At 44.4% G+C, this 26,958-nt stretch overlaps 1 protein-coding gene across 1 annotated transcript in view; it reads left to right on the top strand.

Annotated features, from left to right (window-relative positions):
• GARNL3 (GTPase activating Rap/RanGAP domain like 3) overlaps nucleotides 1–26,958 on the top strand; it is a 112,837-nt gene that overhangs the window by 60,582 nt on the left and 25,297 nt on the right. Inside the window, exons 8-17 of the mRNA XM_065927129.1 lie at nucleotides 4,772–4,847; nucleotides 5,483–5,581; nucleotides 6,630–6,733; nucleotides 14,080–14,188; nucleotides 16,403–16,448; nucleotides 17,440–17,546; nucleotides 18,560–18,675; nucleotides 20,565–20,669; nucleotides 21,529–21,603; nucleotides 23,849–23,960. Coding sequence (XP_065783201.1) covers nucleotides 4,772–4,847; nucleotides 5,483–5,581; nucleotides 6,630–6,733; nucleotides 14,080–14,188; nucleotides 16,403–16,448; nucleotides 17,440–17,546; nucleotides 18,560–18,675; nucleotides 20,565–20,669; nucleotides 21,529–21,603; nucleotides 23,849–23,960 — 949 coding nt within the window. The remainder of the gene's footprint in view (nucleotides 1–4,771; nucleotides 4,848–5,482; nucleotides 5,582–6,629; nucleotides 6,734–14,079; nucleotides 14,189–16,402; nucleotides 16,449–17,439; nucleotides 17,547–18,559; nucleotides 18,676–20,564; nucleotides 20,670–21,528; nucleotides 21,604–23,848; nucleotides 23,961–26,958) is intronic.

Raw genomic sequence — 26,958 nt, 5'->3', positions numbered from 1 at the left:
GTTATTGGTGTCCTAAAATCCATTGTGTAGAGAGCCCCCTCTCCCCTCAGCAAGAAAAAACATGGTGTCCCAGGCAAACACACATGGAGGGGTTGAAAGATGTGTAGGAACACATGAAACCCAGAAATATGGAGGCATTGCCCAGACAAGAGTAACGAGGAACTGGGGGTATCCAGTTTTGAATTAGGACATCATTTCTTGATCCCAAAAGATTCTTTTGGAATCAGCGGAGCTTTGTTGTTCAGTCGCTCAGTCACATCCGACTCTTTGCGACTCCATGAACTGCAGTATACCAGGCTTCCCTGTCCTTCACCAGCTCCCAGAGCTTGCTCAAACTCATGTCCATTGAGTCGGTGACGCCATCCAACCATCTCATGGAGATGGAGTCATTCCCATCTCCTCCTTTATTCTTCCCCCTCACACTTCACTTTCCTCAGAAGAAATATAATTCCTAGCATACTATTAATTCTCAAAAATGTGACTATACGTTGGTTTATTTTCATGTTGAGTTTTGTCTCATAAAATTTGGAACTTAAAAATGTAAAGTCCCATACAAGTAGGAATTACAAATATGACCTTATCTCTATGGTGAGTGTCTGAGTGGGACTGAAGTCCTGATAAAACCAGTTCCCACTATTCCCTCCACCAGTCACTTCCCTCCAGGGGCCCAGGTATTTCTTGAGACCTTGCACTCCCAGTCATCCCGCAAGACCCCCTGCTGCAAGTAGCAGCCAGCCTCATGAAGCACCGATGACAGCAGGTTCAACGCTGTTAAAATATGACCCATGATGGTCAGATAGCCCCAAGTCAAGTGATGCCCTCCTCAAATAGCCCCTCATAAAAGCTATCTCTTCCAGAAATACAGTGCATTCTGTACAGCAATACCTTGATTCCTGGAGATAGGAGACAACCCTGTTAGTCATTGACAACATTTGGGAAGCCCTGGAGACAAAATTACCTAAATGAGACTCTCTAATTTCAAGTACTTACCCAGGCCTTGAAGCACCAGTCTTTTGGGAGCCTCCACCTGAAGTGGAGGCTTGAAGTGATGCTGAAGCTGAAACTCCAATACTTTGGCCCCCTGATACGAAGAACTGACTCACTGGAAAAGACCCTGATGCTGGGAAAGATTGAAGGCAGGAGAAGAAGGGGATGACAGAGAATGAGATGGTTGGATGGCATCACTGACTCGATGGACGTGAGTTTAACTACGGGAGTTGGTGATGGACAGGGACTGTATGCTGCAGTCCATGGGGTCTCAAAGTGTCCGACACGACTGAGTGACTGAACTGAACTGAACTTGAAGTGGGCGGCGTCCTCTCGGCAAGGGTGCTGGTGCCAGTGACAGAGCAGCCCCAGAAAAACTTTCCAAAGCTTCAGCCAGTGATCAGGCAGCAATGGGCCCTATTTCTGCTTGTAACTCTCAACTTCAGTCAACTCAAAACCATCCTGAGAAGACTGTGGCCCTGGGTTGAAAAGAGCACTGCCTTGCAAGTCGGGAGCCCCAACTTCCAGCTCCAGTCCTGCCATCTGCTTCGTCCCAGATTTGGGCACATCTTGTCTTCCTTGAGCTTCAGTTGTCCTGTCTGTAAAATGAAAGCATGGATTCAGTGGAGCATAGGGCTGTTAGTTCACAGCTCATCGTTTCAGCCGTTGACCCAATACTTCTGCCTTTGGCTTGCTAGCTGTCAGCCCAGCTGGATGTGACCCTGAGCCTCCTGACTTCTGCTGGTTGCTTCCTCCAGTCCAGTGATTCTCAGACAGGGGTCCCTGGGCCAGCAGCATCAGCATCACCTGTGGACTTGTCACAAATACAGATTCTTGGACCCTACCCCAGACCCGTGGGATTGGAGACCCTGGGGATGGGGCCAGCAATCTTTATTTTAACAAGCCTTCCAGCTGATACTGATGCCCATTCAAGTTTGAGAACCACTGCTTTAATCCCTGTGCTGTTATTCTAAGAAGGTTATCTGTCAGACCCCAAACCACTGTAGGTGCTTATTAAGATACCACTGAGAATGGAAAAGGTGCCAGAGTCATGGAGATACTTGATTGCTATCATCATTCCCAAAACAGAGAAAGAAGAGCTACAAAAAGAAGAAGAAGAAGAAGAACCCCAGAGTGACAGAGATCCTTGACAAAAACCCCAAGAAATTTACCAAAAATAGGTTTATGCAGAAGAGGTGACCATTTGGAGGCAACTGTGAAAAATAAGTTGTTTCTGACCACTTGTGTTTCTTTTCTTATTTATCACACACACAGTTGTTCCATGAATATTTATTAACCCTCTCCAAAATACCCAGCACAGTGGCAGGCCCTGGAGATTCCACAGAGAGTAAGATGTGTACCATCTCTCCTCCCTGGGACTTACATTCTAGTGGTGCGTGCGTGCTCAGTCACTTCAGTCGTGTCCGACTCTTTGCGACTGCCAGGCTTCTCTGTCCATGGGATTCTCCAGGCAGGAATACTGGAGTGGGTTGCCATGCCCTCCTCCAGGGGATCTTCCTGACCAAGGGATTGAACCCAGGTCTTCTTCATCTCTAGCACCACAGGCAGATTCTTTACCACTGAACCACCAGAGAAGCCCAAGTTCTAGCGGTTGAAACAGACAAACTTGCAAGTTCAATAAAAAGAATTACAGAGTGTAAATAGATCTATTAAGAAGATAAACAAGGTGCCATGAAGGAGAATAACAGTTCAGGGAGGGTGACCATGTTGGGAGATCAGGGAAGGCCTGTCTGAATTGACATGTGAACTGAGACCCACATGGTGGGCAAGAGCCCTGGGTGGATGCACCATCCTGAAAGCTACCTCTGTCTTCCTCACTCTACAGAGAAAACCACTAGATAGAAAATTATTACTAGTGATGGGTATGCATCTGTCCTTCAGATGTACTGGGGACAGAAGAATGTTTAAAAGTACAGCCTTAGCCCCCTTGGCTTTTCAGAGTTTGAATGCTCCCAGACCAGCCATCCTGAATTCTGTGCTCTGCCTTGACCCACCCACCTCTGCCGCATTGGCAATGCTTTGTTGTTGTCGTCGTTTAGTCACTAAGTTGAGTCAACTCTTTGCGATCCCGTGAACTTTAGCCCTCCAGGCTCCTCTGTCCATGTGATTTTCCAGGCAGAATACTGGAGTGGGTTGCTATTTCCTTCTCCAGGGGATCACCTTGATGGAGAAATGGACTAAATGTCTCTAAATTTGGTCTTCCCCTAGATGACTTGAGAGATCCCCTGCAGAGGCTTGGGAAGGAGAAAAGTAGTTTAAGTTCTGCCAAAGGTTGGGCTCACCCTGATCGCTTCCCAGGCCTCAGGAGTGAAATGGCTTGCATTAAAAATCCAAGTGGGGTATAGTTTCTTTTTTGGAGGGTAGGGTTATTAATTTTTTGATATTAATTTTCTTTTAATACCAAATCACTATAATACTGTGTCATTTTTAAACATTTTATTCTTAATGGATTCCACTCCCTAGCTGTTTCCAACAGAAAAAATCTACAAGGCTAGTTTTTCTACAATCTCAATAGTTTCCACATTCCCAAGGCCAAGTCTACCCATACTGCCCTTGCCTAAGCCCATGACAGGTTGGAGAAGAGGAATCAAAAATAGCCTTTCCTCTTCCACCTAAGAATTGTGCTCTTTCTCTAGGGCCTATTTTCCAGAAGCAGACCTCTGAGTTCAGAAATGATCTCTGTGAGGTCAAATGGCAGAGGCACCGAAGGATTGTCTTTTTCTCAATATGGCTGGCAATATTTTACTCACTTTGGTTCTCTGTTGGCTCCTTAACTGGCAACTGAGAATCCTCTCATCAGACAGCCTTGCAAAAGTTGGTCTTTTCCAACCTCAGATTTTTGTTTTAATTATGCATTACAAAAAAAGCATAGACTATAATATAATGAAGACCTATGAACCTATTACTCAGTTTAAGAAAAAATTATGTGAAAAACACAATTGTGGTACTTCCCTGGTGGCCTAGTGGTTAGGATTCTGGGCTTTCACTGTGGTGACCCAGGTTTAGTTCTGGGTCAGGAAAAATTCTGCAAGGCAAGTGGCGCAGCCAAAAAATAAATAAATACAATTGAGCTCCCCGATCCTATTCTCTCTTCCCTGTAGAAGCTACTATCTTGCATTTGGTATTTATCACTCCCACAGGATCTGATTTTAATCCTACATTTAATGTTGAGGATAGTAGACTGAACATTTGTACTAGCTACTTCTTGATTGCCTTTTTCTCCCCACATCTGTTTTGTGACTTCTTGAGATTAAATAGCTTTAGGAATTGGGGCAAATGAGCTTTTAGACTACATTGTCTTCAGTTTCCATTTCTATTTCTAAAAGAATCCGTGAGTTTTTAGCCTCAGATTGCTGGGTTAAACTTTGAATCGCTCTGAGCTCTCTGCTAGCTGGGTTCCAGACTGCCACTGCTGGGCTGATCAGAGCATGGTGCCAGTCCTATGCGCTCCTGGGGTCTGTTTACTTTGAGCACTGTTTTGCTGCAGAATGGCTCTGGCATCCTGAAGGCTCCATTGGTAATGAAATTTCCAGTGAACTCACAGAAGAACACAGGGTTTCCTCCGTAAGCTATAAAAATCTATAAAAATCAACAAATAATTGTTGTTAATATGGGTCAAAATTGAGGTGGAGGGGAGGAAGTAATCTAGCAAGTAGCCACTGAGGTCACTGTAGGGTCCCTAAATAATGACCAACACATCTCATAACTGTGTCTGCTTTGATGAGAAAATTAAATCTAGCACCTTTTGTTGTCTCATTGTAAGGGCTCTGTGAATTTCAAGTTTGGGGTTCTTTTTGCCAAAGATGGCCAGCTCACAGATGATGACATGTTCAGCAACGGTGAGTGTCTCCCCCTTTTCTAAAAGAAACCCTGCCCCTCCTCATTGCAATTTAGATTCCAACTCATCTTACCTGCTGAGTCTTTAATGCAAAGCAATAACCAACAGTTTTTATGACATTGAAGGGTAAATTTTCAGGGTAAATTTGGTAGGATACATGTTTGCCTGGTTTTGTTCATTTGACAAACATTCATTGGTCACTGAATCTGTGCCAGACACTGGCATGGGGGATTCAGTGTAACTGGAAAATTACATGGGGATTCGTTATCTCAGGAGCAAGAGGGAAATTTTTCTCTGGGATTTTTATGCTTAAGAGAATTAGAAAATGGCCCTCTTTTCCTGTTATTTAGCACTTTTCATATTAAACACCTGTTCCTTATTAATAGGAGTAGTAATGATGTTTTCCTTCTGCATTACTAGATCCTTGTGACTCCAGCCTGGCAGCACTCAGGTTGCTTATACTGATTCTGTAGTTTTTCCTTTCCTCAGATTCTGGGAAGTGTGGGCCTCCTGCACAGTTTCCAGAAGAGGGAATGTCCGTGGAGCCTAGTTAATCTTCAGAGGATTTCAGTACATAGCTAGAAACTAGGACCTTGTGGACACTGCACTTTGTTCACACTTCACCTCTTCTTACAGAAATCGGAAGTGATGCTTTTCAAAAATTTTTAAATCTGCTGGGTGACACCATCACTCTCAAGGGCTGGACAGGTTACCGTGGTGGTCTGGACACCAAAAGTAAGCTTGCCTCCTCCTCCATTCTGCTGTGTTTTGTAGAAGTTTTGTTTGCCAGCCTCATCTGAATTTGAGTTTATACCCAGGGTGGAGTATGCTGTCTTATAACTGCATAGCATTTCTGGGTTTTTTGTTCTGCTTGTACTTCTGTCATTTTATCTGCTCTTCACAGCCAGTCCTGGAGGTAAGCCAGGCAGGTGACGTGAGGCTCACTGACCTAAATTTGATAAACTTCAAATAGGGTACCCTGAGCCTCTGGGGGCCTTATCTCTGCACCAACCCACGCTGAAGTCACTTCACAGATTCTGAATAAGGGAAGGTCAGGCGGTTTGTGAGAGCTTAACTGAGAGTACCTTAGCTGGTAGATGTTGGGATACAGTATTCCGCCCCAGTGGTCAGGCCCAGCTTCCCACCTCCATGACCCCTCTGACAAGCTCTGTTTGCCCATGGTCACTCATGGAGTTCATCAACCTCATTTCCCTTTCCTGGGATAATCTGATAGACACCCCTAGGAGTTAGACACTACTTTTATCTCTATTTGCAAGTTTTAAGAAACTGAGGCACAGAGAAAGGTGATGTAATGTGTCAGAAGAAACATAGCTAATGAGAACTCAAATCTGAGTCTGCCCAACTCCAAACTCCGTCACTATACAATGCTGCCAGAGATATAGCTCCTTTTGTTTTATGGACATGATAATTACTTGTATGTCATCTTGTGTTCATTTTGGCCAGGACACCAGCAGTAACTAGAAGGCAAGGAGTTGTAACATGCTGTCCCTTGGGGCTCAGACTTCTGATAATCTCCTCTGCTCTAAGCAAGGCATGAATGAGACAGCAAGAGAACTTAGAGGGGGAAGAAGAGGCCCCCACGTGGGCAGTAGCTTTGCCTCAGCTGGAGAGGGATCCGTACTGTTGCCTCCACTCAGGTGGATGATCTTAGGATCTTTGGAATGTGCTAACTGTGCTGTATTCCTCTAGCCTGCAAATAAAGACTGTTTCCTTACAGCCTCAGGATTCCCTGTGCCCACTAAATGCGTATTGTATTTTACAGATGACACCACAGGGATTCATTCTGTTTATACCATCTACCAAGGGCATGAGATCATGTTTCATGTTTCCACCATGTTGCCATATTCCAAAGAGAACAAGCAGCAGGTATGTGTGAACACGCAAAACACCCAACGGTGACCTCAGTGTGGAGAACGCATTGCTGACTTCATAGAATCAAAGACTGTGGATGTTCATACACGAGCTGAATTTCAGGACCAGTTTGGGGATGTTGTTTCCAGTCTGTTTGCTTGCAGTTTCACCAAGGCTTAGGAAGAACTACCCTTACTGGTGCTGGCCCCTTCAGGAGATAAAGGCTCAGACAGTCATGCACCTGTGTGTCTGTGTGACCGTGTGTGTGTGTGCCTGTGTGAGTGTGGTTTTCTAGACCCCGACAGACTGTTTTGCATATACGCATCCTGTGACTTCTCTCCATCTGCCTGTGTCTTGTCAGAATGGTTGCAAACATTTTTTCAGGTTAATGCAGGAGGTTAACACTGACCATTTCCCCAATGGCCTGTGCCCCGTTGCGAAAAAAACTACCTAAGAACACTCTACCCACTATAGAGATTAGCCATTTCCAAGAGAAAACTTGCCCATTTGATGAAATCTAGATATAACAAAGATACATGCTACTGGTTTTTTAAGAATTTGGGGGGTTCCATTTACCTTTGTATTAGATTCTTGTCCCTTTTGTACACATTGAAGGCATCTGTGTAAGTAAATGTCACAAACATGAATAGACAGTTGTTCAGCAAAGACTTGCGAGAAATGTGAACCTAGAGACAGGATGTGAGGGCTAAAAGGGCTTTTTTCTAAACACTTATAATCCTTATTTCAGTAAGACTCCAGTAGGAGAAAGACACAAAGCAGACCGCTGGGCTAAAAAGTGATGTTGTGATCATGAGACATAGCAATGCTTCAGGGACATGCAGCTGGTGGGGGCTAAGGAAGAGCTAGTTCTGTTTGATGGTTTGGGGCCTGGAATAAGGAGCTGGAGGATTGTCTTACAGGCAGTAGAGACCCTCTGGAGTATTTAAACTTGCTCTGATTTTAGAAGGCTAACTGGTAAGGGACAGGCATAAGCAGGAATTGCCTCGGCCCAGTAAGCTTACCTAAGTGTCTAAGAGTTCCTTTTTGCAAGCTTCTTCCCTTGTGTGGCTGAGGTGACCTATATTATCACTACCAGGCTTCACCTCTTAGGAGCTGAAGCTCTTAGGATCCTGGGTTCACATGGAAAAGAGAGACCAAGCTGACCCTTCCACTCACCATGAATTATGTTGACCTCTTACATCTCAACAATGATAGGGAAAAAATTCCACTGAAATATTTCATAACCCTTCTCCTCCCCCAACCCTGACCTTTTCAGCCCCATACATTCACCAAAATTGCCTGTGTCCTGTGACAAATGATGGCATTAGTCGGAGACAGGAAGAATGAATGTGACAGTTCAACCTTTGCCCAACTCCAGACTTTAACCTTATCTTTTTGAAGGGGCTGTTAGCATATTAAGACAAAACAGGCTCACCAAGAGCACTGAAATGTTCCCAGATGAACTCCGGTGTTCTCAACATCTTGGCTGAATCTGTGGGTAGTATTTGCCCAGCATCAGTAGATGTGAAGAAAATCATAACTATGAAACTTGTCTCTATTACCAGAAAGATAAAGCAGGGGGGAAGAGAGCCAAAGAAGTGCAGAATGACAGTGAACCTTCTCGGTGCAGAGAAGTAACCGCAAGCCTCTCTCTGTACCTGCCGTGGTCTCTTTGGGGCCTAAGGTAACGGTCAAGAAATCTTGGTGGCTCATAAGATCTTGGTGGCTCTTTGATCTCCTAACATCTAAAACACTAGTGGAACAGTCTGAGCCATATCCCAAGTCTGACGTAAAGAAACAAACTTTCACAAACATTTTATAGATTTTGGTTTTACAATTACTCCTTCATCTCTCTCCTCTATCACTGAAATAAACCACAGTGGGGGCAAGGAAGCTGGTGTTGATATTTGTCTTTCTGGGGCTTGTCTTCTCCCTAACATCTGTGATGTACTCGCCCCTAAGATCCAGTCTCCCAGCGCTCCAGAACCCAAGGCAGCTTTCAGTTCAGTTCAGTTCAGTTCAGCTCAGTCGCTCAGTTGTGTCCGACTCTTTGCAACCCCGTGAATCGCAGCATGCCAGGCTTCCCTGTCCATTGCCAACTCCCAGAGCTTACTCAAACTCATGTCCATTGAGTCGGTGATGCCAGCCAACCATCTCATCCTCTGTCATCCCCTTCTCCTCCTGCCTTCAATCTTTCCCAGCATCAGGGTCTTTTCCAATGAGTCAGTTCTTCACATCAGGTGGCCAAAGGATTGGAGTTTCAGCTTCAACATCAGTCCTTTCAGTGAGTATTCAGGACTGATTTCCTTTAGGATGGACCGGTTGGATCTCCTTGCAGTCCAAGGGACTCTCAAGAGTCTTCTCCAACACCACAGTTCAAAAGCATCAGTTAGTCGGCACTCAGCTTTCTTCACAGTCCAACTCTCACATCCATACATGACCACTGGAAAAACCATAGCCTTGACCAGATGGACCTTTGTTGGCAAAGTAATGTCTCTGCTTTTTAATATGCTGTCTAGGTTGGTCATAACTTTCCTTCCAAGGAGTAAGCGTCTTTTAATTTCATGGCTGCAGTCACCATCTGCAGTGATTATTGCCAAATTCAGACTTAAACTGAAGAGAGTAGGGATAACCACTAGACCATTCAGGTATGACCTAAATCAAATCCCTTATGAATATACAGTGGAAGTGAGAAATAGATTTAAGGGACTAGATCTGATAGACAGAGAGCCTTATGAACTATAGATGAAGGCAGCTTTCAGGACCAGATAAAAGCACAGGCTCTGTGTCAGCCCTGGGCCCAGCCCCAGTTCTGCCTCACAGTGGCTCTGAGATCCTGGACTCATTGTGTGTGATGACAGCCCCAGGGCTCATTTCTCAACTCCTTTCTCTGCTCTTTCTACACTCACACACCCATTCATATCCCATCACATCTCATGGCTCTGAATAGACTTTATCTGCCACAGACTCCCAAGCTTACATCCCCAGCCAGCCTAGGAGGAACTCCAGACCAAACATGCAGCCTTCTTGACGCCTCCCCTGGGCTCCGCGTCTCATACCCTGTCTGTCCAAAGCTGAATTCCCTCCTCTTTCAGTGTCTGGGGCAAGATGGCCTTAGAATCATTCTTGATTCCTGTCTCTCCTTCTCATCCCATATTCAGTTTGTCAGGAAATCCTGTGGGCTCGACCTTCAGGTGACACCTGAGCTTTTGTCACACTTCAGTTACCATGCTGAATAAATTCCTCTCCAGCCTCCCTGGTGCCCTGACAGAGTGTTTCTCAATCCACTGGCCAGAGCGATCCTTAAAAATGCGTGTCAGCCTCTTCCCAAACGCCTAGTGGCTTCCGCTTCACTCAGAGTCAAACCCAGATCCTTAGAGTGACTGAAGGCCCCGAGTGGCCTCCGCTCCTCTCTGGTCCCCTCCCCCACTGCACTCCGGGATTCCTCCCTTCCAGTCACATTGTCTTCCTTTCCTGTCCCGAGTCACCAGACACTGCTCCACATCATGGCTTTAAGTTACCCTTCCTTCTGCCTAGAACTCTCTGCTCCCTGGTATCCTCTGGCTGACTCACTCACCACCCTCAGATCTACCCAAATGCCCGCTGTTAAAATGACCCCATGACTGAGTTAAAGCCACAGTCCACCCAACCCCAGCGCCCCCAGGCCCCTGCACGGCTCCCGTTCCTCTATGGCACACAGTGTCACCTAACATTACACATATTATTTAGAATACTTGCTTACGTTTACTATGTAATTTCTGTGCCCACTGCTAGAGTGTATGCCCCACGAAGGCAGGAATTTTGTCTGCTTTGTTCCTTGTATAGAGCAGGAGCTAAATAATTACTTCTAAAAATATATATAAAAACTTTATTGAGACATATTTCATATACCATTCACTTAACCCACTTAAATATGTTCACATGATTATTCAACTATCACCACAGTCAATTTTAGACTATTTCATTACCCCGAAGAGAAATCTCTCAGGGCTTTGCCATCACTCCCCACTCCCTGCTGCCTAGCCTCTGGTAACTAGCAACCTGCTTTCTCTTTTGATTTGCCTATTCTGGACACTTTGTATAAATGGAATCACGTCATATGTGGTCTTTTGTAACTAGCTTCTTGCACTTGTCATGTTTTCAAGGTTTGTCCATGTTGTAGCCTGTATCTGTATTTTATCCCTTTTTATTGCAGAATAATTTCCTATTTTATAGACACATTTTGTTTATCCATTCATCAGTTGATGATCAGCAATTACTTATTGTCATTTTAACATAACATTTACAATTTTAACCACTTTTGAATTTATAGTTCAGTGTCGAATCCACATTTCTCCCTTCCCCAGCCCTTGGCACCCACCCCAATCCTCTCTGTCTTGATGAATTTCATCATTCTAGGAATCTTATGTAAGTGGAATCATACATTTTTCCTTTCTGTCTGGCTTATTTCACTATCACAATGTCCTCAGGTTCATCCATATTGTACCATGTGTCAGAATTTCCTTCTTTTTTAAGGCTGAGTAGTATTCCACATTTTTATACCACATTTTCTTTATCCATTGGTAGATGCTTGAGTCATTTCCACCTTTCAGCTGTTATCAATACAGCTGCTAAGAGCATTGGTGTACAAATATTTGTTTGAGTATCTGCTTTCAATTTTGGGAGTATATACCCAAAAGTGAAATTACTGGATTATCTGGTAGTTCTGTGTTTAATTTTTAAAATATTTTTCCCAGTAGTGGCTCTGTTTTACGTTCCTACCAGCAATGCATGAGCTCCAATTTCTCCACATTTGTAACAACACTTGTTATTTGAGTTGTTTTAAAATAGCTACTCTGATAGGTGTGAGGTGGTATCTCATTTTCCTTTTGATTTGCATTTATTTCTCTAATTATTAGTGATATTGAGCATCTTTTGTGTTTATTATCCATCTGTATATTTTCTTTAAAGCATTGTGTATTCAAGTCCTGTGCTTATATTTTAATCACATTATTTGAGTTTTTTTGTTGTTGTGTTGTAGGAGTTCTTTATATATGATTGAATATATGACTTGTATATATTTCTCCCATTCTTTGGGGTGCCTTTTTATTTTGTTGATAGTATCCTTTATTGTAAACAGAAGTTTTAAATTTTAATGTAACCAAATTTATGTATTTTTCTTTCATTGGCTATGCCTTTAGTGTCATATCTAAGAAGTAATTGCCAAAAATCTTTTTGCATTGAATTGAACTGAAATTATCAGAGCATCTCTAAGCCTTAGTTTTTTCATTTGCAAAATAAGAGTATTATCTTATATGAGTCAGATAGAGATCCTGTTCTCAGGAGCTTACAATGTAGAATAGGGGACACACGAGGGATCCACGGAGAAAAGTGAATCATTCTCTTTGGTCAGTTATGCAAAGGTCTTGGATAGGGCTTGGCAATCTATGGCCCATGGACCAGATCCAGCAGACTGCTTGGTTTGTTAAATAAAGTGTTATTGGAAAACAATCTTGCCCATTGATTATGAATTGTCTACAGCTGCTTTTGTGCCACAACAACAGAGCTGCATGGTTGTAAATAGTATGATCTGCATACCCCAAAATACTTACTGTCTGGACCTTAGTTGTTGTTCAGTTGCTCAGTTCAGTTCAGTCGCTCAGTCGTGTCTGACTCTTGGCGACCCCATGGACTGCAGCACGCCAGGCTTCCCTGTCCATTGCCAACTCCCAGAGTTTACTCAAACTCATGTCCATTGAGTCGGTGATGCCAGTCAACCATCTCATCCTCTGTAGTCCCCTTCTTCTCCTGCCTTCAATCTTTCCCAGCATCAGTTCTTCACATCAGGTGGCCAAAGGATTGGAGTTTCAGCTTCAACATCAGTCCTTTCAGTGAGTATTCAGGACTGATTTCCTTTAGGATGGACCGGTTGGATCTCCTTGCAGTCCAAGGGACTCTCAAGAGTCTTCTCCAACACCACAGTTCAAAAGCATCAAGTCACCCAGTCATGACCAACTCTTAGCGACCCCAAAAACTGCAGCACACCAGACTTCCCTGTCCTTCACCATATCCTGGAGCTTGCTCAAACTCATGTCTATTGAGTCGGTGATGCCATCCAACCATCTCTTCCTCTGTTACCCCCTTATTTTCCTCCTGTCCTCAATCTTTCCCAACATCAGGGTCTTTTCCAATGAGTCGGCTCTTCGCATCAGGTGGCCAAAGTATTGGAGCTTCAGCATCAGTCCTTCCAATGAATATTCAGGGTTGATTTCCTTTAGAATTGACTGGTTTGATCTCCTTGCAGTACAAGGGACTGTCAAGAGTCTGGACCTTCACAGAAAAGATTTACTGACATATACACAGTGGAATATTACTCAGCCATAATAAGGAACGCATCTGAGACAGTTCTAATGAGGTGAATGAACCTAGAACCTATTATACAGAGTGAAGTTAAGTCAGAAAGAGAAAGATAAATACCGTATTCTAATGCATGGATACGGAATCTAGAAAAATGATACTGAAGAATTTATTTCCAGGGCAGCAATGGAGAAACAGACAAAGAGAATAGACTTGTGGGCATGGGGAGAGGGGAGGAGAGGGCGAGATGTATGGAAAGAGTAACATGGAAACTTACATTACCATATGTAAAATAGATAGCCATGGGAATTTGCTGTATGTCTCAGGAAACGCAAACAGGAGCTCTGTATCAACCTAGAGGGGTGGGATGGGGAGGGAGAGGGGAGGGAGGTTCAAAAGGGAAGGGATATATGTATACCTATGGCTATTCATGTTGAGGTTTGACAGAAAACAGCAAAATTCTGTAAAGCAATTATCCTTCAATTTAAAAAAATTAATTAAAAAAAAAAAGATTTACTGACCCTAGCTCTAGAAGATGATTTTGGAAAGGTCAACTAGGGTCAGATTAGATAGGGTCACTGTTCTCACCAAGTATGTGCTTCAGAACTAGTGAAGGCATTCATTTATATTTTTAAATGTGCATATTTGACCCCGTCCCCAGGGAATTCTGATGTAATGCCTCTGATCTGGGGGCCTTGAACTCCAGGCTAAGGAGATGAAGCAAGAGTGAAGGTGAACCTGATCAGAGCAGTAAAGTGGGAGAGAATGGAGGCAAGGACACTGTTAGGAGGCGCCTAGGGGAGGGTAGTGAAGATTAAATACAGGCCTGAGTTGGAAGAGGAGCGGAGGAGACTGCCAGATGAGCCAGGAGATGGGCTGGAGAAGTTTGGGAGGCAAGGAGTCAAAGATACTGAAGCTCAGGGCTCTGTGAGCATTGGAGTTTGTTTTGCTGCATTAGCGCACTAACTCTGGGAACATGCCGCGTGTGAGCGGCCTTCTCAGTGATGCTGTTCATTTGCATCCAGGTGGAAAGGAAGCGCCACATTGGAAACGACATCGTCACCATAGTGTTCCAGGAAGGGGAGGAACCTTCTCCTGCCTTCAAGCCTTCCATGATCCGCTCCCACTTCACCCGTATCCTGGGCCTGTGTGAACCCTCCTGAGGGTTAGCCTCGCTGGACCTGAAATGACCCTCCAGCCTAATGTTACGGTGGACTGGCGCATGCTGTTTGTTTTGGTCGCTAGATCCTAGGAGCCACTGTCTCTGTCCACTGCAGTGATGGATGGACTTACTTATTCTCAGAGAATTCTTCACTTCAGAACTGTCTTCCCTTTCCTCAAGTGTCTATGAAATGAGGGGAACTTCCTACCCTCCACTGATAATAAGGGAATTAGAAGAATTATAGGTAGTGAATGCTCTGAGAAATTTACTTTAGGTATAAAAAACTTGCAAGCTGAGATAAAAAGCCAAAATGATGTATCTTTGTTGGTTCTAAGTCCTGGGAATGGCTGCTGCATTACCATCTCTTAACATTTGAGAAGTGATAGAATTAATCCTATTTTTATTTGCTTTCCCTCTGCTTCCTCACATCCCTCTTTAGCTCACATTGCTGAAAGACCTACTGAAGACCTACTGAAGTTCTCAGTAATGTCCAAGCTCTTTGCACTCAGGCAGGCCTGGGGCATGAGCATGGCCAGCCCAACACATCCCCAACCATGGCCCCATTGTCCTGGGCCACTGGCCATGACAGTGAGACCCAGCTGTCATGCTGCCCATAATAAGTCAAAGGCAAGTAGCAGTACCTACAGGTTTCCCATAATAAGTAAAAGACAACTAGCAGGCATTTTTCAGAATGAATTCTGGTCTAGTTATTCATGTTCCCTGGAGACCCCAGTAAAGATGCTGAGAGCTAGGACCATTGTGACTCATGGCATCTTCAAGTAGATCGCTCTGCATCCTCTGGCTTGTTTGCTTATGTCCTGACATTATAGAATGTAAGTTTTTCTTTAAATCACTTATTTGGGGGCTTCCCAGGTGGCTCAGGGATGAAGAACCCACCTGCCAAGACAGGAGCTGCAGGAGACACGGGTTTGATCCCTGGGTCAGGAAGACCCCTCGGAGGAGGAGCTGGCAACCCAGTCCAGCATTCTTGCCAAGATTATCTTGCCAAGATAATCCCATGGACAGAGGTGCCTGGCAGGCTACAGTCCATGAGATCGCAGTCAGACATGACAGAAGCAACTGAGCACATTTATTTATTTGGCTGCACTGGGTCTTGGTTGTGGAACTCGAGATCTTTGATCCTTGTTGTGGCATGCAGGATCTAGTTCCCTGACCAAGGATTGAACCCAGACCACTTGCATTGCAAGCACAGAGTCTTAGCCACTGGACCACCAGGGAAGACCCAGTGTGTATGTTTTTAAAAGCTGAAAATTGTCATGAGGGCAGGGAAGAAAACAGGTATGCACATACACATTAATAATAAGGGATATCTTGTTCTGGTCACTGGGATGGAGGACTAACATTTCCCCCTTCCTGCAGCGGTTCTTCTTACAGAACAAAAGAAAATTCCAGGAGGGTGAGGGAGGTGACTCAGAGTAACGGAGAGATCATCATTATTTTTAGAATTTCCTTTCATTATGAGTTTTAGATTTGGAACTGGGCTCGTTTGTTTCTCCAAAGGGACAAATCTAAGAGTGGGAGCACTCTGAGGGATTGAAGAGTATGGTATTTCAACCCTGGCTAAAAGAAGCTAGGGCTTGGAGATGCTGGGGGAGGAGGAGGAATGGGAGAAGAAGAAAAAAGCTGGTGGAGGTGGTACTATTTTAGACTCAACGTGCCCAACATGAGCAAAGTAGATTCTGCCTAGAGACTGCCACCAGCTACACTGGTTTGTTTGGGTTTGTTTTGTCTACTAAAAGCCAGACGGAGAGAGAGGGAAAGTATACAGTGGAAACATTTAAACTGCTTTTCCTTTCAAAATGTGTGAGATGAACTATCTGGCTAATTTCATTGGGGATCTTGTATATATTTTCAGGCAAGGGAAGTGATCTTTTTGCTCTGGTTTTGCTTTGTCGTAGTGTTTTCATAGCGTTATTTATATTGCTTTTCTGACAGATTTGGAGGTGAAGCCCTTTCCCAAAAGGATGAGCATGCAGAGGTCAAACCTGTGTCTCCCCTGGCTGTCTCTTTTACAGAAGTAAAGGTTCCATCTCAACCTAAGGGTGACAGGTGCCCTGACCCCAGGAGAGCAGGTCCAAGATGATCCTGTACCTGGGGTTTACCAAACACAAGCTTTTGACTGTGTGCATTGGGTCCTTAATTGATTTCCTTAACCATCACCACAGATATTTTTGCCTTAGTGAGGTATGATCAACAAAAGGACAATTACAGGTTGGTAACAACATTATCTTGATAGCTTGTTCTAATTCTCATGTCTACATGTTAATTTGGCATTCATTTTATGAGACTCTTGATTTATTACCTATTTCTTGATTGACTTGAAAGACTGTGTCTTCAGGAAAAGCTTGTTTCATATAGTGTTTTGTTTTGATTTGGGATTTTTTATTTGGCTGCACTGGGTCTTAGTGGCAGCACTCAGGATCTTTAGTTGCAGCATGTGGGATCTAGCGCCCTGACCAGGGATTGAACCTGGGACCCCTGCACTGGGAGCGTGGAGTCTTAGCCACTGGATCACCAGGGCAGTCCCCTGTTTCATACCGTGTTGCTCTGCGCAGAAGACCCGAGGGTCAGGGCCAGCTTGGAATGTGATTGTGCTCCACAGAGAGCACAAATGTGATATGTTTGATCTTGCCCAGAGCACCCTCCTTCCTAAGCTATATCCTTGCTTGTTTATCCTTTTGTTCTCAAAAATTAATCTGTTAAAAGGTATCATGATGTGGAAAGATATGAACTATGAGGCAAATAGACCTGGGTTGGAATCCCAGCTCTGTTGCTTACTAACTTTGAAGCTCTAGGGGAAAAGTGTTTATCTTCTTGGAGCCTCAAGCCTTGTCTTTGGAAGGAAGGTAATGGCTCTACTTTGGCAGGATGCTGAGAATCCGCTGATGCTATGTCTTAAACTACCAAGTATGCTGCCTGTTGTGCAGTGGGTGCAAGTGGTGGTCTTTGCTGTCATTACTGCGGTGGGTGACTTTACCCACTGCTTGGTGGGTTGGACCATGAAGGATCCAGGAAGACCTGATCTTTGCCCTAAAGCAGACAGGATTGCTGCATGGTGGCCGAAGTTCTGGAAGCACAGAGAATGCCTTCCTCCTGTAGAAGTATTCCTAACACATCACATATGCAACTGGAGAAATTTAAGATCCAGATGTTGATGATCTTTTAAGAAAAACCAACTAACTCTACAATGTTCTCTACACAGGCTGAAAATATTTTCAGAGGAAAGCGTACCACTCTTTGGCCCACCTTTGCCATCCCCACCGGTGTTTACAGACCACCAGGAATTCAGGGACTTTTTGCTAGTGAAATGTAAGTTTCTATTTTGAAATGTTTTTGTACCTTGTTCTACATCAAAATACATTCCTTCTAATTCTTGCAAGATGCTGTAAAGAAGATATCATCATTTAAGCATTGATTGCATCCCTTGTTCTGTTAATTTTTCGTGAGAAATGTATTTAGTTTTCTGATGGTGTTTTGGAGGTCTCTCCTGGGTTCTCATCTATACCTACCATCCTAACCACCAAATAACTAATATTTATTCAGTTCAATAGGCCTAGCTCTGTGCTCTTTTATATGTGTTGTATCACGTTCTTACAACCCCATAAGGAAATATGGTTATATTCATTTTACATAATAGAAAGTTGGGGCCCAAGGATCTAAATAATTTGCTTAAGAATGCTCAGTCAGCAGCACAGCTGGGATTCAAACCCATAACTGTCTCGACCTCAAGCTCCTAACTCTACTGCACACTTTCTATTCTGTGCTCTAATGTGTAACTGGACATTCCACTGTATTGACTCTCAGTGTCTGTAGTCCACTAAACCACAAGCTTTTTCTTCCAGAAGAAACTTTTATTGGGCTAAGAATTCCAGTACTCTGCTTGGGCAGTGGTGGTATTATTTTTTCTAACAAAATGCAGCAAATGTATATTTAATCCCATCAAATAGCATCCTATGGTTTGGCCCATGTGTTGGATGGATGGGTGGGTAGGTGGATTAATGGATGGATGGATTAGTGGATGGGTGAGTAGGTGGGTGGAATGGTGGATGAGGGCAGGTTTGGGTGCATGTTAGGTCTTCAGGTAATTAGTTATACCCTCTGCTCAGGAATCTTGTTATCCAACAGGAAAGGCAAGATAGATATACCTATGGACTATGAGTTTGTACAGAGAAATTTAGCGAGTTTTTAAGGATTCTTCCATGAAAGAAGGGTAATAAGAGCATTAGGAAATGGGTGGCATTTACTGTGAGAAGTTTCCTTGAGAAGGACATTCTTCAATAACCTAACATTTGTAATTCCCTTTGTAACTTGATTTATTTTAGTAATTAATGGTGAAAAAGCCACTTTGGAAACCCCAACATTCGCCCAGAAACGTCGACGAACTCTGGATATGTTGATTCGATCTTTATACCAGGATTTGATGCCAGACTTGCACAAGGTAACCCCGGGTCCATGGTCTTCTTTCCTTCCCACGGGGTCTGAATTGAGAACACAAGTCCTCGTAATGATCCTGGTTATGAGTGTAGCGTCTCCTGATCCTTGCTGTCAACACTGGACTGTGGCCACCAGGGGCTGGGGTTCTCTCGTAGATACCATGGGAAGAGGGGATGTTGAATGTACATGTACAGGAGTGCGACTTTCCTAAACAAGCCTGAGGGGGTCGCCATGCAGGCTGGGGCACGAGTGCCAGTCCACAGTCCCTGGGGCAGTGGTGGGTTTTGGGGTGGCTGACCTTGGGTGTGCCTCTCAGCGTTACCTGTGCCATGGAACTGATGGGCAGGCAAAGTAGAGATTTGAGAGAGAGAGTACGCTGTCTTCAGGTTTTCTGGAGATTTACTGTCAAGCACCATATTCAGGCACTGAAATATGCCTGTGTATTTACTGAAAATCCACATTGCACCAGACACTTCCTAGGCTGAAGAGACCCTGATGAGACCCACACTGATGAGACCCAGCTCCTCCCTTGAGGAGCCCAGCACCTTGAGGGCCCCACACACTTTGGAAGCCTCCAGACTCAGTGTAAGATCGCCATGTGTCAGGGTGGCTAACAAGTGTTAATGCAGAATGAAATCATCATTGTTTAGAAGCATTTCTTGCATTTAACAAAGAACACAGAACAAGTAGGGACACTCCCCTAGAATCAGTGCGGCCACAAACTCCAGCAGCAGGAGTTGCTACTGAATGTGAACATAAATGTAGTTTCTGGTCTCACCCCGGGGAGATGAAGAACATCAGAACAAACTGGTGCTCATGTGGTCCTTTCCCTTCAGCCCAGTGACCATCGCCGAGTTTGCTCAAACTCATGTCCATTGAGTCGGTGATGCCATCCAACCATCTCATCCTCTGTTGCCCCCTTCTCCTCCTGCCCTCACACTTTCCAAGCATCAGGGTCTTATTCAGTGAGTTGGTTTTTCAAATCAGGTGACCAAAGTATTGGAGGTTCAGCATCAGTCCTTCCAATGAAGAAAGGGTACCAAGAAGAGCATGTGATGTCTTTGCAGGTCTCAGCTGAAACATCACTGCCTTAACAGGCCTTCCCCAGCCCCCAGCTGAAGCCAAGTGCCCCTGTTAAATGCCTCCAGATGCTTTATGTATCTCCCCTTCATAGAAATTATCCATGTGCCAGTCGTGTAGTCAGTTACTTTATCTTCCCCATAGACTCTGCTCCATGAGGACAGAGATTATGTCCACCACATTGCCCAGATCCCGCAGAGCAGAGGTGCTCAGCCACTACATGCTAACTGCAAGCATGCACCCAGTTCTCTGACTGCTGTCTGGAAGAAAACTGACATTTACTGAGTGTGTGCTCAAGCACCTCCCATGCATTTCCTCCCTTAGATCTTGTAACACACCTCAGAGACAGGTATTAGCCACACAAAGACACTGAGACTCAGAAATTAAGTTCCTTGCCCAAAATTACCCAGAAGGCCACAGAGCTGACAAGTCCAGGGGGCCCTGTTTGCATGGAGTTGAGTGCGTCGTGTTCCGGGCGCCTTCTCTGAGAACGGCATCCTTGGAGCTGTGCAGCGTAGTGGCCGATCACTCTGGGAGGTGGTTAGTGAGTGGAGCGGCTGGTGTACTTGCTTTCTGAGCCCTGCTCTCAGCCCTTCCGCGGGGCTGGCTCTCCCCGCGTTGGCTCCTTAATCCCTCACGCCTCACACAGACCTGGGCGGACACGTGAGCGGTGCTCCATAGATGCTTATTGAGTGAATGAATAGAGGCAGCAGAAGTAGGACTGTTTGGACAAATAGGTTTGTGGAGTAAGAGAAAGCAAAGATGAGATTTGATAACCATCTTTGGAATTCATAACTTGTCTTTCTTTTTCAGAACATGCTTAATAGACGATCTTTCAGTGATGTCTTACCGGAGTCGCCCAAGTCAGCGAGGAAGAAAGAGGAGGCCCGCCAGGCAGAGTTCGTTAGAATAGGACAGGTGGGTTTTCTTCTGACACCTGTTGTGTAAGACATGGAGTTGTGAGTCCATCCAAACCAGATGGCCCTTCTGCTCAGTCCCTGCTCCCTCTTGTCAAGGGAGCACATACCATTTGCTTGACTCCTGGGGATTTTCTGAAGAGTAGAGAGCCATTTAGGGAAAGCACCTTGAGCTGTCCCCTACCAGGAGTCAGCACAGAGGGGTCTGTCCTTGCAGGAGACCCTGATTTCCCCCCTACCACTTGGAAGCAGTCGTCACAGAGAGGTGGCTACCGGGCATCACCTTATTCCAGGTTTTAGAGGAATCCATTTCCTCTCTGCCTGGCTCTTCCATGACATTAGTGTTTCTCAGTTCTGGAGGTGACACAGCCTTCTGCCTTGGTCCCATGTCACAAGAGGGAGGAGAAGAGCTATCTGCTGCAGACAAGATTCTGACCTGAAAGTGGAAGCTAATCAGCAAGGCAGTCACGAAAGCTTAGCAGCAAAGATAACCTTTTCCCAAAGCAGGAGCCCTGTCACAGGGGCCTCCAACTTTGGTCCTTGTTCAAAGATAGTACCCCGACTCTACTTTCAGAAAATCTGATTCATCAAGTTTGAGGAAGGACCTGGGGATTTTTATCAGTACTGGTGGTTTGGAAATCACTGTACTGACATATTGATTGGTTGAAATGACAGAATGCATTTGAAGTCATTAGATCCAGCTGACTCCTTTTCTTATCTTCAGTGATAGGGCAGCGTAGGAACCTGAAACAAGCCTGAAATTACTCCTGTTTCATTTTAAAAAGTTTTTTTCAAGTCATAACTTGATTCTTCTGCTTTTACAAAGCCTGATAAACTGAAAGAGATCTCTGTTCTGTAAGGCACTAAAGCTGAAATCCATCGTGAGAGGGGACGCTCCATCAAGCTTGGTGGCATCGGGGATCTGTAAAAAAGAGGTGAGTTGATGCTTTCATGTTCAACTTTGAATGTCCTGTGTCTTCAGGGAAGTTATTGAGATTCTTAGAAAGAGCTTTGTGGGACAGGAGGAAGAAGAGCTTGTCTGTGGCGGAGTCTGCAGATGAAGCCCCAGGTAAGGTTGGGCAGCATTTAATGAGCGCCTCCTGGCTTCCATGGTGTGCCTGCACCTTTACTTCAAGGGGCAGAGCTGCTGGGCCGGGCCTGGACGGGCAGACTGAGCCCCGCAGTGTGCCTCGAGCCTTGTGTGTGTACAGACCGCTCGGACGTCCTGACCAAATGAGGCTCTCACCAACAGCTCTGCAGCCGGGCCGTGATCCTGTGTTTGCAACAAGCTCTCATGTGGCGCCTGCGCTGCTGACCACGGACGCACCCAACAGCAAGGCTCTCGGGCAGTATTTCTGAAGCTTCAGTGTGGGCTAGAGTCACCCCCCAGAACCTCTGATTCCATAGGTCTGAGTGGGCCCTGAGAATTTGCATTTCTCTTGAGTTGATGCTGATGCACTTGGTCAGAGGACCACAGCTGAGCAATCACTGCCTCCTCTACAACTCATTTATGGCATGTGTATCTACTCATTTCTACTTTCCATGGAAAAAGAACTAGGTGGTCATCAAGCATAGAAGAGAAAACATAAAAACAAATCACAGTATGAACTTACTGTTTGCATTATTTTGTATTGTAAAGTCGTACCCTACATGCTTCATTATATCTATGTTCAGAAAATGTAAAAGATAATTAAATGGAACAACTTCACAGTGTATCACTGGAGAAGTGGCCTTTGTAAAAGCAAAAGAATTATGAATATATCTACTTTCGCCCTAAAGGTATAGATGATCTATATCTGAACTGTAGAACCTACACAGTTCAAAGTTTGGTTTCAAGAAAATGATGCGCTCAAAATACAACTGGTGCTGAAAAACCACAGCCAATTTAAGACAAGACCAATGGTAAAGTATCTTTTCCAAAGGTTGCCAAAATTCCCACTATCTGCTTATTCATTTGAATAGTAGAATTTGTAGTGTTGTCAAGGACTTCATAGATAGCACATTCCAATAAGATTTAGTAACTTTCTTAAAAAGTTCTTAGGGAAGTGCCATTCCAAGTAATGACCTGCACTTGGGCAGCCCTCTTTCAGTTTATAAAATATCTTCACGTCCTTTGTGTGATCTTTTCACAACAGCCCGAACCTCATCTCAGCAATGAGGTCACTCATTTTGAGGCTGGTAGGTTTCATAAAGGGATAGCATGATTTTCCAAAACAGGAATAATTCACACAGTGTTTACCCTCATCCCAAACAGCACCAGGTCACCCAGGTGACCTCAGAGCCATCACTCCTACTTTGAGTGTGCCAGCATGTGCTCACTTAGAACTTACAAACACACCCATGTACACAGGTCACATGTGCACACAGGCACATGCACACAGGTACAGAGTCAGGTAAAAGTGAAGATGTAGGGCGTCAACTCATCCCTGAGAATCTCTATAGGCTTCCTTGTCCTTTGAGGCCAAGCCACCTGCTCTGGAGGGAAGTTAATGGTTCCAGGCATCAGCCACAGCTCCAAGGGAGCAGTAAGGCAGTGCCGAGTATTCCTGCTCGATCAACATGGAGTGAAACCAAGGATTCGGGCTCCATGACATGAACGTGTCACATGGAGGAACATGAGTAGGTTTCATCGGAGCCCTTGACATATTCCTACGAACAGACATTATTTTTTTTTCTTGAAGACTTCATAGCCATAAGTGGGTCAATAAGACTTTTCATGTTAAGATGATAGCAACTTCTTGCATTGTGTGTGGTTTAATAATTTTGCCGAATCAGCAGCACAGGAATCTGACTTCTTTTTTTAGAGAGTTGGGTGGGACTTCCTTTTATAAAGAACTATTGTGAAACCGCCAAAAAAAAAAAAAAAAGGGCACCAATTGGTCCTTCTTCTAAGTGTTAAGAAGAAACGTTTGCTTAGAAAACATTACTGATGCTTCCCTGGCCTTTGAGGGCATCATTATAATACAGGTCTCGGTGCCAGAAACACCTGACTGAGCCTTTTCCTGTTGCAGGCATTTCTGGAAGGAGACTTTTTTCCTTAAGAAAGGTGACTGAGTCAGAGTGCATCCGGCTCCGGACCGGGGGCGTCTGTGCTGCTGCTCTGGGTGGTATGTGTGTTTCCCCGATGGGCCAGCGCGCTCCTCTGTGCTCCTAACCTTCCTGTCTTGTGTTGCCCCGCAGCCTTGGGAGCCACAGTGTTTCTGCAGTAACTTCCCTCATGAGGCCGTGTGTGCGGACCCCTGGGGCCAGGCCTTGCTGGTTTCCACTGATGCCGGCGTCTTGCTAGTGGATGGTTAGTGAGTAGCTGCTCCTTTAGCTGTCTCTCTGTGTGACTTGTCTTACTGCTAAGATGGGTGACCACTGGTCAGCTCCCTTTGGATACATGTGTCCTCAGCGGTAAGGTTAACAGAGTTTCATCCCCTTACAAAACTACCCTGTTGTTTTCAACACGCAAGCGAGAGGGGGAGGCATCCATGACAATTTCATCCCTTCCCCAAATCTCTGATTAATCTGTGATGCAAGAGACACGAGTTCGATCCCTGGGTCAGGAAGATCCTCTGCAGAAAGAAATGGCAATCCCCTCCAGTATTCTTGCCTGAGAAATCCCATGGACAGAGGAGCCTGGCAGGCTACAGTCCATGGGGTTGCAAGTGTCAGATATGACTGAGTGACTGAGCACTGAGCACATCAGACGACCTGCAAGGAGAATCTCCTTTGCAGGAATACTTGTCATGATTCCAGTGTGTGACTTTAAATCAACATAGCCACATGGTTCTTTAGAATCTCTGTCTCAGGGATATACTCTCTCTCAAACCACATTTTTTTTAAGGTTTGTAATTCAGAATGTACTCAGTATCTAAAACAAACAATAAGGATCTTGGATAACCTGTTTGATGGATAGAGAAAGGAAAAGATTTTGACAGGAAGACAGATCTCAACTCAATATGAAGTCAGACTTCTCACATCCAGGTGGGTCAGCCTGCTCCAGGGAGGCAGACAATTCCCTATCACCACAGATCAGTCGCCAGTCGGACATGACCTTGGCGAGGATGCCCCAGAGGGAATTCAATTTGGGGTGGGGATTTAATTTAGATTCAAGGAATGTGCAGGAGGTCTCTTGGATTCTTCCAGACTCCTAATGAGTGATAAAGGATCTAAAGGATAGTAGCAAGTAACCAAATAAAAGAATTTATTTAAAAATAAAACAAAAACAGACCTTGGAGGCTTAGTCTAATCTGTTAGTTTTACAGATAAAGAAAAGGAGTCCTAAAGAAATTAGGACTTCTCTGGTGGCTCAGATAGTAAAGCGTCTACCTACAATGCGGGAGACCCAGGTTCAATCCCTGGGTTGGGAATATCTTTTGGAGAAGGAAATGGCAACCCATTCCAGTACTCTCGCCTGGAAAATTCCATGGACAAAGGAGCATGGTAGGCTATATAGTCCATGGAGTCGCAAAGAGTTGGACACGACTGAGCGACTTCACTTTCACTTTACTTTCAAAGAAATTATGTGACTTGCCCAAGTCCACACAGTTAATTAGTGGCACTTCTGGGACCAGAACCCAGAGGTGATTCCTCGTCCAGTGCTCTCTCCACTTAACCAACTACATTTTATTAAAGTTTATTAAACTCTACCAATGTTACCATCTTTAGCTTGATGCAGATTTCCAAAACCATCAGTTCAGTTCAGTTCAGTTGCTCAGTCGTGTCCGACTCTTTGCGACCCCATGAATCGCAGCACGCCTAGCCTCCCTGTCCATCACCAACTCCCAGAGTTTACTCAAACTCATGCCCATCAAGTCGGTGATGCCATCCAGCCATCTCATCCTCTGTCATCCCCTTCTCCTCCTGCCCCCAATCCCTCCCAGCATCAGGGTCTTTTCCAATGAGTCAACTTTTCGCATGAGGTGGCCAAAGTACTGGAGTTTCAGCTTCAGCATCAGTCCTTCCAATGAACACCCAGGACTGATCTCCTTTAGGATGGACTGGTTGGATCTCCTTGCAGTCCAAGGGACTCTCAAGGGTCATCTCCAACACCACAGTTCAAAAGCATCAATTTTTCGGCGCTCAGTTTTCTTCACAGTCCAACTCTCACATCCATACATGACCACTGGAAAAACCATAGCCTTGACCAGAGGACCCTTGTTGGCAAAGTAATGTCTCTGCTTTTTAATATGCTATCTAGGTTGGTCATAACTTTCCTTCCAAGGAGTAAGCGTCTTTTAATTTCATGGCTGCAGTCAAGTCCTAGACAAATAATTATGAAAAATTTTATGATGAAAAGAATGTCAAATTCTACCTGTTTGTCTTTTGGGGACAGAGAAAGTAATTTCATGATTATTTGTAAGACCTGTCTAAAAACAGAAAAAATTCTATTTGAGTTGCTTTTTTGTAAAAGTAAAATCCAAACCAAGATTACCCAAGTCCCTTTATGAAATTTGCATCTTTATGGATACAAAATGTAATGGAAGTGTCAGCTATAAGGATTATTGTGATTGCCAGGAAATCCTCTTCTTTCAAACTTGAGGGACATTGTCTATGCAGGTGGTAGCCGTATATATCCACCAGCAGCTTGCGTGTATTACTCACATTATTGCTTTCATGTCCTGATTATGCAGTAATGCTTCCCTGTTTGCTTATCCTGAGACGAGAATAACCCTTAAGGCTTTCTTTGTATTCTTTGTTGTGCTTTTAAGCCATAATTATCTTGTTATTTCTTTGTTTGCCTCTGTCCTGTCTACACTTAATTCTATTACAAATTGTTTCCATTAGTGAGTCTCCCCATTTCGTTTCAGGGCCAGTTACACTCTATCCCATTAGCCTCTGCTTAATTTCATTAGACTCATCCCCTTGAGAGTCTGCTCCTTTCAAGGTCACTATTAAAAATTCTTTGCATTCTAAGTGTAGCAAAACCTGCTCTTAAGGGAGACCAAATACTGAATAAATATGCTATCACCATTTGTTTTGTTTTGGTAATAGAAAAGCCAGATCATCTAAAAGATGGTTTCTTCATAAAGAGGTTACAAGAAGGAATCCATAGTTTTGAAACAGTCATTGAACCCACATCACTTTCTCGTATCCTTGCCTGCCCTTCCTTCCTGTGCCATATATAAACCTATCTAGCCACAGGAGTACGTGAACGCTGTATATTGTCACCCTGCTTATTTAACTTACATGCAGAATACATCATGAGAAATGCCAGTCTGGATGAAGCACAAGCTGGACTCAAGATTGCTGAGAGAAATACCAATAACTTTAGATACGCAGATGACACCATCCTTATGGCAGAA

The sequence above is a fragment of the Muntiacus reevesi genome, chromosome 3 (assembly GCF_963930625.1).
Source record: "Muntiacus reevesi chromosome 3, mMunRee1.1, whole genome shotgun sequence".
NCBI classification, from domain to species: Eukaryota; Metazoa; Chordata; class Mammalia; order Artiodactyla; family Cervidae; genus Muntiacus; species Muntiacus reevesi.
Note: the sequence above shows the minus strand (reverse complement) of the source record. Positions and strands in the feature narration are given on the sequence as shown.